This window comes from Hippichthys cyanospilos, chromosome 3, assembly GCF_059441005.1.
Source record: "Hippichthys cyanospilos isolate Australia breed blue-spotted pipefish chromosome 3, RoL_Hcya_1.0, whole genome shotgun sequence".
NCBI lineage: Eukaryota > Metazoa > Chordata > Actinopteri > Syngnathiformes > Syngnathidae > Hippichthys > Hippichthys cyanospilos.
In genome coordinates this window covers 19,744,067-19,755,868 of record NC_142371.1, presented here as the reverse complement: position 1 = coordinate 19,755,868, position 11,802 = coordinate 19,744,067, and the positions used below count along the sequence as shown (strand labels likewise).

Here is an 11,802-nt window from a genome sequence, read left to right as displayed (position 1 = left end):
ACCAAACTACAGTAAAGGAAGTTTGCCATCCACCTTTTTCCTTTGAGCCTTTCTCCTTCTTTTAACGGATTTTGTTGGGCAAATCTTATTTATTGGGGATTTTGCTGACCAAAAAAGCCTTAATGGGATGATTTCGTGACAATTGGACGAGGAACCCCAAAAACGACAGGCCCGTGAATTTAGTCGCGCACTTAAAAAGGCATCGCTCTCTTTCATGTCCCTTGTTAGCCACCTGATCTGTAAATTGTGCTTGGACCCGCTGGTGAATTGACCTTTTTTTTGCTGTTGTTTCATTTATGTGCATCGTCTCACCTTTTTGACAAGACCAAATAAACACGTGAATTATACCTACAGCGCATTGTTGTACTGGAAACACCACTTACTGGCGCATCTCCAGCCAAGGTAGAAGAATTTGTTAAAATACATAGTTTTATCATTTGATTATGTATAGTACTTGTCTAAATATTTACTTTGACAGTCCATTAATTACATTTTCTTTGTCTACAAAGTAGAAGAAGAAGGCCGGGAAAAATAACTCAGTTGCATGTTTGAGAGAAAATTTGTAATTAAATGTTCATTTATCATGCAGCAGTCTCGACCAGTAACATCAAAATATGAGTCACAAAAAAAGAAAATATAAGTTGAGCCTTTGAGGGGATCAGCACTTTCATTTATTAAATATACTGTATATATACGTATGACAATAATTCTCTACAATCTACTAATGTATGTATGTGTGTGTGTATATATAATATATGTATATATATATATATATATATATATATATATATATATATATACATATACTGTATATATACTGTATATATACTGTATATGTAATTTATGATACATTTCCCATGAGTATTAAGAAAAACCTTTTCAATATGAAATACGTCCTGCCGTTTGTTTGCCGTGGTAGTTATCCATGATGTCCAGAAGATGGTGCCATTTCACACTTGCGTGCAATGTCTGACGTCAGATTCCCAGTTTTTGCGAATAAAAAAAACAGACGTGTTACGGGTTAAAAGGTTGCATTGGATTCATGCTGTCCATAACAATTTAATTCACTATATTGAAAGTATATACTGTCCATTTTATTTAATGTGTTAAGAGCCTTGTGATGACGTCACACCCGCTGATGCTTCTGATTGACCTTGAATTGTGTACTGAAAAAAAACTAAATCGGTTTTCATATCATATAAAGCGTCCACACGCATGTATGCATTCTACCCAAGCATGTGATTGATGTCCTGCCAAAAGGGCAGAACACCTGCTATGATATGGAGTTATGCATCAAGGGGCCAAAATTTTGTCAAGACATCTGACATTGCAAAAAACATTGCTGCGCGATCACTGTTGGTCACATCTAGTGGCCGACAGTGACATTACACCCTAAGAAATAACAAAACATTCCAAAAAGATTAATCTCAATGACTTTCCATCTGTAACTGATTGAATTGTAATAACATTTCTTGATCCACTTTTTGACGTTAGCTCCGCAGTAAGACGAGCGCATGCAAACACGGCGAAGCTCCTCCCCCTCCTCCTCCACTCCCACTTAATGTCATTAACAGGTGCCGGTCCAAAATAGATGCCGGCGTGTGACACACACACACACTCACACACACACACAGACATGTTTTCAATCATGCTGGCATGCCTGGCGTCGTGTGTGTGTGTGCATGCACGTTACGTGTGTGTGTGTGTGTGTGTAATCCACTTTGGATCACTACTTTTTGACATTACAGCTTCCCACACGCACATAGACGGATATTTCATTTAAAAAAAAAAAAAAGGTGTCAGCCAACCAGGCTGCAGCCCCCTCCCATGCCGTGCTCACTTTCCATTACTGTTATGTACACCCCCCCCCCCCCCTTTCACTCTCTTTCTCCTTCAGCTAACTCTCCCATGAGCACTGGTCCTCTTAATTTTCAAGCGCTTCCTCCACAACTTGACACCAAACCACAGGTCAGAATTCTTTTTTTTTTTCTTCCTCCTCCCGCTACACGCATATCAAAATTTGCAAAATTGCAAAAAAGACAAAACACATATTATTAAAAGAACACGGAAGGAAAAATCGTAAAGCATTTTACACTCGGGGCTAAATGAGGTTCTGCTGCTTGTTTATTCCGTTTGCATGCAGCATAACAAGTAAATGCTGATGCACCATTTTGCTTTCAACTCCGCAAACGTAAACATCTTTGTTTAGGAATGCAAACGAGCAGAAAAATGTTCAGATAATAAACCATTCTGGTATCTTTTTAGGACAGTGAAAATCATTAACCTATTGAGCTTTGTATGAACTTAGTTCACTTTCCAAAAATACTGGCATAATTTGAGCATTCTTTGTTATGGATTTTTGCATGAATGCTACCTAATATATATATATATATATATATATATATATATATATATATATATATATATATATATATATATATATATATATCATCACAATCACACTACATTAGTTCTTAGAAGAATAAAAATAAGAATTACAGCAAGGCTGTATATTGTATATTTCATTACATTCCTTGACAATATTTCAATATATTTCAATAGAGGTCATAGTATACCTCACTATTTTTATGAATATTTATCCGCTTAAGTCAGACCAGACAAAAAAAATACAGATTTTATGTATTTTCTCTTTTAACAAAAGAAGCAAACTAATAAAGGGGAAACAAAAAGCAACAAAGAAGAAACGCAAAAAAAAGTCAAACTGTTTTTGTGGCTTTTCATTTATGATCATAACTTTATTGCACAATTTTTCTTCATCTTTTACCTATGTCTGAATGTCTGATCAGACAAAAAAAATAGTTATTTAATGCATTGATCTTTTTAATCGAAGCGGCTCAAAAAAGGAACAAAACAAAAAAATATTCAGTCAATTCAGTCATGACCGTATCAGAGCTTTATCTCGCTAAATTTCTTGATATTTTTTTCTCCTCCTAAGTCAAACCTAGACCTAAAACGAGCGACTAGAAAATATTCCGCGCGTGGCTCACGTCGGCTGCCTTTAGAAACCCTTGGAGTCCGCCGGCGCAAAGCTCGGAATGGATCCAACCGTCCCGTTGTCCGGCGCGCGAGACGACCGCGCTCGGATCCGGCCTTGAATTATCACCTGCCCGTCGGCCCGGCTCGGGTCAGCCGACACCTTGTTCAAACGCTCCCTCGGGGCCCCCGCTCGTATTTTGGGGAGGGGGGGGGGCGGCGGAAAATGCGGCGTACGCCGGGTTCCCAGGCACCCGATTCCCAGTATGGGGTATTTGCGGCACTGCGTTATCCCCAGCTCAGACGGGATTCGCGTCCCAGCTGCGGGTGGGACAATGAAAAACCAGCACTCGCCTCGACAACCCCCCCCCCCCCCCCCCCCCCCCCCCCCCCAAAATCCCTGTCGACAACATTTTCCTCTGGTTTTCATCGTGCTCTGCTTCGAGCCTTTGAAATTTTCTGGAAATTCGGATGCCTTTTTTTCTCCAAAATGTGCAACAAATTTAGATATATATTAGGGATACGCCGATTATTGCCTAAGCCCGTTGCTGTTGGAATGACTTTGTTAGTGCACTTGAGTAAAATACAAAAAGAAAACGTCGCCAGCCGTTATATCTGCTTGCCAGAAGCTGAGCTGCACGGTGTTTGTTTGTCAACTCACTGCGTGGGCGGAGCCTAAACCAGACCGATATTTGTAAGCTCATTTGTGTTTTGCTTGCTTGGGGAACTTCATATTCATGTTCGATGGCGCTGGTTAAAATGAAATAAACAAATAAAATAACTACAATTGAAAAATGATTAAATATAAAATAAAAATATAAAATATATAAATATAAAATAAATTTAAAAAATATATAAGAATAATCAGTAAATTTACATAAAATTTTACATAATTACAATTGAAAAATGATTAAATATCAAATAAAAATATATAAATATGAAATAAAAAAATATATAAGAATAATCAGTAAATTTACATAAAATTTTACATAACTACAATTGAAAAATGATTAAATATCAAATAAAAATATATAAAATTAAAAATATATAAGAATAATCAGTAAATTTACATAACTACAATTGAAAAATGATGAATTATAAAATATATAAATATAAAATAAAAAATATATAAGAATAATCAGTAAATTTTAATGTAATTGTACAAATAAAATGTAAAGATATTAATAAATGACAATAAAATAAATGATAGTAAAATGAAATAACAAATTAAAAAATGTTGAATTTGACCCCTGCGATCTCTGCCGTCTCATTCATCTGGCATTGGTTTTTCAGCGGACCGCACAAAAGGCCACAGCGGGCTCCCCTTATGAATTTTCGGACGTGATCCTCCATCCCGCTCGTAGCCGTCTTTTCTTTTCCTCCAAATGTGGAACAACTTCTTCGTGGGCCACGACGAGGAGGCCCGCATGGGCGCTGCGATGGGCGCCCAAGGCGGCGGCGGCCTGGCCGCCCTGAAGGGCGGGCGCACCCAAAGGCGGAGCCAAAAGATGAGCGACAGTCAGGACGGCAAGATCAAGCTGGCCTTCCTGGTGTGCGCCGTGGGCATGACGCTGAGCGTGCTGGCGGTGGGCACCGAGTTCTGGGTGGAGCTGGCGCAGCCCAAAGATTTTGCCGGTAACCACACGTGCCAGATGGCGCACTACGGCCTGTGGAAGGCCTGCCTGCGCACCCTGCGGGTGGCCGACGTGGACCCCGAGAGGGCCGGCTGCGGTCCCGCCGAACTCCCTGGAGGTGAGCCCTCGGAGGTGGCGCCGGGCGCCGTTTTAATTGGGGGATCGACTTTTACCGTCGCGGCGATCCTGGATCGCTTCTGAATTTTCGCCGGCTATAATTGGTGGAGCGGTCAGGCCGCGGCTCATGTTATACTAGCGCCGGCTCGGCTCACTTTTCCGGCTTGGTTTCAAGGCGTGAGCGGACGGTATTGCGTGCGCCTTTTGAAGGATCTTATACAACTATTAATAACCGCGCTAGTGCTGCAAAACACATTAACAAAAAAATTATGATGCAGGAAAGCATGCTGTTTCCGTGCTAATTTCATTGCCTATCAATCTTCAATATAATATGTAGGTATGCTGTACATACAGTACGTACATGTGCGCAGTATGTTGATGTGTGTGTATACGTTTGTTTATATACAGGATATATATTTGTAGATATATACATACAGTATGTATGTTTGTGTAGCCGTATGTGTGCGTTTGTGTGTATACATGTAAACATGTACTATATGTTTATATAGGTAGATGTAAATATACATGTATATATCAAAAATATGTTTGAAAAATGTTTGTGTGCAGATGTATATGTACTGTATTTATGTATATATATATATATATATATATATATATATATATATATATATATATATATATATACACACACACACACAGTATAAAACAAACAATAGTCATATCTGCTCAATTCAACTCACATTCAATCTGAGCCTCATATGAAACCGTTTCTTGGGGGGGGGCGTTCATATGTACAGTATATGCATCTAGGTCAGCCTGTATGGCTGCCATACGTGCAAATTCAATCATTAAAGAGCAGCAGCAGAGGAATGGGCCAATGAGACGGAAGGGAAGTCACGCGGAGCATAATGTCATCACAGTCCTCATATCTCATATGAAATATCTACTAAGACTAAAAAAATAAGATGGTGGGTTGAATTACTTCATTTTTATTTCCTCAGGTAGTTCTATACAACAAAATATTTTGTTTAACCACACGGCGAAATAAAATCACTGAAAAGGATTGGGCGCAGTGAAGACGAAAAGTAGACGACAGAATTAATCCTATTTTCTCACTTAGTTAGAATTCTGACTTGTGACTTTAAAGTGAGAATGCTGGGAATGAAGCCAGAATTCCCGTCCGACGTTAAAGTTGGAATTCTATTAAAATGCTCACTTTGAAGTCAACATTTTTTAATTTTCTGAGAAAAAAGTCGGGATTATGACTGTATTCTCAGAATTCTCACAAAAAGCGCGAATCAAGTCTGAATTTTCTTCTGACTCTAAAGTTGGAATTCTGAGTAAAATTAAAAATTGAAGTTAGACTGTGACAGAATTCAGAAAAAAACGTGAGAAATCTGACCACCTTCTCAGAATTCTGACTTAAACGCGAGCATCCGGAGAGTAAAGTCAGATTTTCCACTTTGTCAGAATTTTGACCGAGAAGAAAAGTGGGATTCCTTTTTCTTCCGCATAAAATGTTCTAAATCCAATGCGACCCTTTTTTCAATGTTTATTTCTCATTTTTTGACAGTTTTCTCTTCAGTATGCGCGCGTGCGTGACAGCGTGCCGACGTGTGACGGCAGCCAGTCCGCTTGCGAGAATATTTCTCGCGGCGTCCCTAGCAGATGGCCGCCAGCCTCGCCTTGTCCGCTCAAAAAAAAAAAAAAAACGGCGACAGTTTTCTTGCCCATTGTTACCCGCCGCCTTGAACGCAACTCGCGCGTAATGAGTGCGCGAGATCAGGGACAAGCTGCTAAGTAGCGTCTACGCGTGCTCTACACGTGTGTGTGTGAGTTGTCACTATGCGACTGGGAAGCCCACTGGAATCTTGTCTACTTCACAGTTTTTGTCTAAATATAGTGGCCAGAAGGCCAATGAGGGAGCGGGACAGCCAGGGACCACTTTTGCGCCACGCAATGCATTATATATATGTCTGTCTGTCTAAAAAGCTAGCTATCTAAAAAGCTAGCTTTTTAGCTAATTAAATATCTCTATCTATCTATCTGTCTGTCTAAAAAGCTAGCAAGCTAGCTAGCTAGCTATCTATCTATCTCTAGCTATCTATCTGTATCTATCTATCTATCTATCTATATCTATCTAAAAAGCTAGCTATCTAAAAAGCTAGCTTTTTAGCTAATTAAATATCTGTCTGTCTGTCTGTCTGTCTAAAAAGCTAGCAAGCTAGCTAGCTATCTATCTCTAGCTATCTATCTGTATATATATATATATATATATATATATATATATATATATATATATCTATATCATGTATAAAACTATTCTGTAGAAAGTTGTGAATAAGAGGTATGTATTTCTTTTATTCATATTACATTTTACTATACATGATTTTCCCCAGCATTTATATATCATGTCACACCTTAGCCAAAACAAAGGGTCGGACCTGATATTTTTGTGAACAACTTCCTACTCCTTTTCAACATTTATGCTATAGTGATTGTCTTCAATTTCAATTGTTTTCATTTGACTTTTTTCCATTTGTATAGTGTATATGTATATATATATATATATATATATATATATATATATATAGATAGATAGATATGAATGTGTGTGTGCACTGTACATACATGTGTATGTGTATATAGTGTGTGTATGAGAGAATCACAATGTTGTGTGAAACAAACTAAAAAAAAAAAGGGAACTTTACAGTCTACCTGCAATAAACTTAATAAAAAAAAAGTTTATGTAAAAACTACGCTCAGTAAAAAATCCTCAAGTATCACAAATACCTGAATAATCAACACAAGTACATTCACGCAATATTTGTACTGCCTCCCACTGCTGGCAGCAACATATGTTCACTGTGTGTTGGAGCCGACACGCTCTATAAATAGGAAGGACAATAGCGTGTGCACGGCTGCATCGAAATCTGGGCATCGCGCGCGTGCGTATATGTTGTACTAAAGTTTCCTCTCGGTCCACAGAATCCAACTGCACCTACTTCAAATTCTTCACCTCGGGGGAAAACGCCGTGGTGTTCAAGAAGACCACCAACAAGAGTAGGTGATTTTGTCTGTGGCATCTGTGCATGTACGCCTGCCGAACTCACCGAGCGTCAGTTGGAATTTGGAGGTTTCCCGCCCGCGGACGGCACCGTAGTCGCCCTCGTCCGTCTCAGCCGGCTTGAAGAGAGTCAGGTCTCCTTGGGGTGCATTCAAGCCGGCTTTGTTCTCTCCGTAGTTCTGAACTCGCTCGGCGGCTGGCACGGTCCATGTAACTACGAGAACTTCTTTCTCTCTATCTTTCCGATGGAATTTAGGACCGGTTAGGGTGTCTAACCGGCTTCGGCTTTCAAAGGCGGATCGGGGTTTCCATACGCGTTTTGTAGGCTTTGTACGGTCATCAGGGTTTCAAAATGGGGTTTCCGAGCCCACTTTCCGTATTTCTCCGAATACGAGTCCGCCTCGCTCGTAGGTCCCCGCCCCAAAACTGGGCTTCTCCGGCACGGGTCCTATTAGGGTTTGGGTTTCGAAATAAGACGGGGACTTCAATATAGATTTTCGAAATAGGTTCAGCGGCTCGGGTTAGGGTTCGGGTCTGAAAAAATAAGGAATAATATTTTGAAATAAGACTGAAACTTCAGTATAGGTTTTCGAAATAGGTTCAGGGGCTCGGGTTAGGGTCCTGGTCTGAAAAAATAAGGAATAATATTTTGAAATAAGACGGAGACTTCAATACAGGTTTTAGAAATAGGTTCAGGGGGTCAGGTTAGGGTTGGGGTCTGAAAAAATAAATAATATTTTGAAATAAGACGGAGACGTCAATATAGGTTTTCGAAATAGGTTTAGGGGATCGGGTTGCCGGTAGAGTTTGGGTTTCAAATTCTGTCCCGATCTAACGTCGCGTCTCCAAAACCTTTCCGCCCTAGACTTGAACCTGGCGGCGGCCATCTTGGCTCTGCTGGGCCTCACCGCGATGGCGACGGGCTCCATCTGCATCGTCATGACGCTCAGTAAAGGCGTGGCCTTCTTCCTCAAGCCCGCCTCCTTCTGCTTCATACTCTCAGGTCAGACCTAGCGGCGCGGAGGACGAAAACAAAAACTTCGCGGCGCGGAGGACGAAAACAAAGATCGGGCCGCTTTCTGAATCGCGGCGCCCGCGACTGCGCAGGCGTCCTGGAGCTGGCGTCGGTGCTGACCTTCCGCCAGTCGGTGCTGGCCCTGCTGTCCAGCGACCGCTCGGTCCCGCTGCACCAGCGGCTGTCCTGGTCGGCGGCCTGCGCCGGCTCGGCGGGCGGCGTCCTCATTTTCGGCGGCGTCCTTTTCCTCCTCCTGGCGCTTCCCGCCGCTTCCTGCCGCAAGAGCGCCGCCACCTAGTGTGAAATCGGCTTAGCGTAATGACTCCGTACCTCATTGTATTTATTCGGGTTCCGCTTTTGCCATATTTTTTCACGCCTTTCGGGAGAGAGGCTCCGTTTCATTTTTGGGATGTCACCGAAAAGAAAAAAAAAAAAAAAGTACCATTTTGTACGCGATTGACTGCGGAGACTCTCTTCATAAGCTCCGCGATGTACATTTCTGGCTTTCTATTTGATGGTGTGTTTTTCGCAGTGTGATTTCAGTCTTTTTGCCCACACAACAATAATAAAAACAAACCAAAAAAAAAAAACAAACATCGAGCGTTAGCGTCGTAAGGCGACGGGGTTGAAAAGCGGCCCCCCCCTTTTCTCCGCTTCTAAAATGAGGCCGTCACTGCTGGAGTTTGGAAACCGTATCCGGGAATTTGGGCTACGCGACCCGCAGCGTTTACTTTTCCAGCTCCGAGACCTCCCGGCGGGATAATTACCGTCGTCCGTTTTTGGTCGCCGTGCTTTGGCTGGAAACGGGATCCCGGCTCGCTCGTACTCGTACCGCCGGGGGCCGGACGCCTTTCGCCAGAAATGCGCTTAAGGTTTCCGGTTAGGCTTTGGGCTTCAAAGTAGGGCTTCAAATGAAGGTTTGCGGTTCCTGATTTGATTAGGGATTCAAATGAGGGTTTGGCTTCGGGTTCGGGGGGGGGTCAAAGTTAGGCTTGGGGTAGGCTTTCAAACAAAGGTTGTGCTTATAATTTGAGGTTGTTTAAGAATATGTTATACGGTACATTTTTTCCCCTCCCGAGAAAAATTCCCAACTATACGTGACGCACAACAAACATTCATATAAGCACGGAGGTTATTTTTTTCTGAGAAAAATAAAATCCTCACTGCTCATGGGGAAGAAAGCTGTTTTTTCTCCCCAAATAGTCAAAAAAAGATGCCTCTACGTGTTCATTTTTTCATCAAGGCTTAGTTGAGGCGCTCTGTAAATATATCGTCAAGTAAAAATGATAAAGTACATGAACTTTAGTTCCGGTCCTCAATACGTCCCGATATCACATGGAACGACTGGACATTTTCTATGACTTTTCCTCCATTTGTTCGTAAAAGACAACTTTGTATAGAACGCAAACATGATACAGTGATCCCTCCTACTTTGCCGTCTCAGAAATAATCATTTAAAAAATGCGCAAAAATGGAAAACAAAATCGAAAAAAGCCAAAAAGTACATTATACAGTACTGCATTCATCAAATGAATAAGTACTATTAGTTCATAACTATGTTAAGAATTCTTCAAGCGTTATGACTTTTTATCGTATTTTGAAATGTATGCTTTTAATTTGTCGGGTCGCGTTGCATTTCCGTTTCCTGTTTTACGTTCTCTGTGCGTCATTCGGCTCGTTACTGCGACGAAGTGAATGACGACGTAAGCTCATATTTATAGTTTCATGTAATGACACGTGACAGAAGATGAAAAATGACAAAGGAGAAATCGTGACGTCACATCAAATACGGAAGCGCCGTGCTAACTGCTGAGCTGGAAATAATGCAAATGTTAAAGCAAAAAAAAAAAAAAAAAAAACGCAACCAAATCCAAATGTCTGGTAATGTCCCGGATGGAAGACCCCCTTACTCGTTGTGAAGATCTTCATTGCCCCGGAAGAACTTTAACCGTGACCACGCTAGATGCTAATGCTGACGTCAATGTTTCAAGCATCGCTTGAAAAGTAAGAATCTTTTTCGACTGATTCTGGACGGAGACCAACGGGTTCCGTACTATTTGTTTTTTTTTTTTGTTTCATTTTCAGCGCTTTTTTGATAACGTGAACATTTTTAGCCATTTTGACTTTGTGGGGTACCTCATTAAAACTTCCAGGTGTTGTTGCATCCAGCTCCACTCCTGAGTCAACATTTGGGAAAACTTTCAAGCGGCCAATTTCAAGTCTCCTTGCACCTGCTCGGCGGCAGAAATATCAGCGTGAAATTGGCCTGCCAAGGTCAAGAAAAACGCACCTGCCACGACAGGCGTGTATAACGTGCACGAGGCGCCAGATGGGACCAATCACAAACAGTTATGGAAAAAAAAAAGGTCCAAATGAACTTTCTATGGTTCCCGTTGCGCAAATAGGTAAGTGCAACCATCTGCCGCTTTTTCATCTATATGTAAATTCAATGTATGCAACAGTGTGACAGTAAAGGTCGAAAGTGCGAGACGGGGAAAAAAAATGCTTGTCTTGAGATCGGTCAAGATGCGTTCATGTGAAGCTGGGAAATGTGATACATTTCAATCAATAAGCTGTTTGTAGCTGCAAAGTGCGTGTGTAAGGGGAAATATTCAATATATATATATTTGTTGCCCACCCCTCCCCTATAAAAATCCCCTGGCCAGTGTTGTCGGGGGGGCGGGGGGTGAATGAAAACATTCTGACAACGGCAACTCATTTTTTTGTGGTATGCATCAGCGGTACTCAAATGGGGTGAAGCCACTTTAGGGGGTACGTGAGATTTTCACAGGATTCCGTAGACACCAGCAAATCTAATTTAAAGGCGTGACAGGAATATTAGTTTTCATTTCAAACTAAGCAAATCCTTGATGATGGGGGGGGGGGACGTAGGGAAACAGGCCTTGCTTTTGCTGTATGTAGTGTAATTGCACATCTATGGCACCAGGTGGTGCAGTGTCACTCTTGCAGCCAAAAAGGTTTTTTTTTTTCAAAAATAATTGAGAAGCACTGTG

At 41.4% G+C, this 11,802-nt stretch overlaps 1 protein-coding gene across 1 annotated transcript; it reads left to right on the top strand.

The window, feature by feature from the left end:
- Positions 1 to 1,883: 1,883 nt before the first annotated feature.
- On the top strand, positions 1,884 to 9,335 carry cacng6b (calcium voltage-gated channel auxiliary subunit gamma 6b). Its single transcript, XM_088411033.1, has 5 exons — positions 1,884 to 1,968; positions 4,288 to 4,746; positions 7,695 to 7,769; positions 8,639 to 8,776; positions 8,881 to 9,335. Exons 2-5 carry the CDS (start codon positions 4,380 to 4,382, stop codon positions 9,084 to 9,086), a joined length of 786 nt encoding a protein of 261 aa, XP_088267159.1. The 5' UTR covers positions 1,884 to 1,968; positions 4,288 to 4,379; the 3' UTR covers positions 9,087 to 9,335.
- The last annotated feature ends 2,467 nt before the right edge of the window (positions 9,336 to 11,802 follow it).

Excerpts from the sequence above, each read along its gene's own strand:
- cacng6b (XM_088411033.1), top strand. The coding sequence starts at position 4,380 with ATGTGGAACAACTTCTTCGTGGGCCACGACGAGGAGGCCCGCATGGGC. Across the intron at positions 4,747-7,694 it reads TCCCGCCGAACTCCCTGGAG|AATCCAACTGCACCTACTTC; the intron begins GTGAGCCCTCGG and ends CTCGGTCCACAG. Across the intron at positions 7,770-8,638 it reads CAAGAAGACCACCAACAAGA|ACTTGAACCTGGCGGCGGCC; the intron begins GTAGGTGATTTT and ends TTTCCGCCCTAG.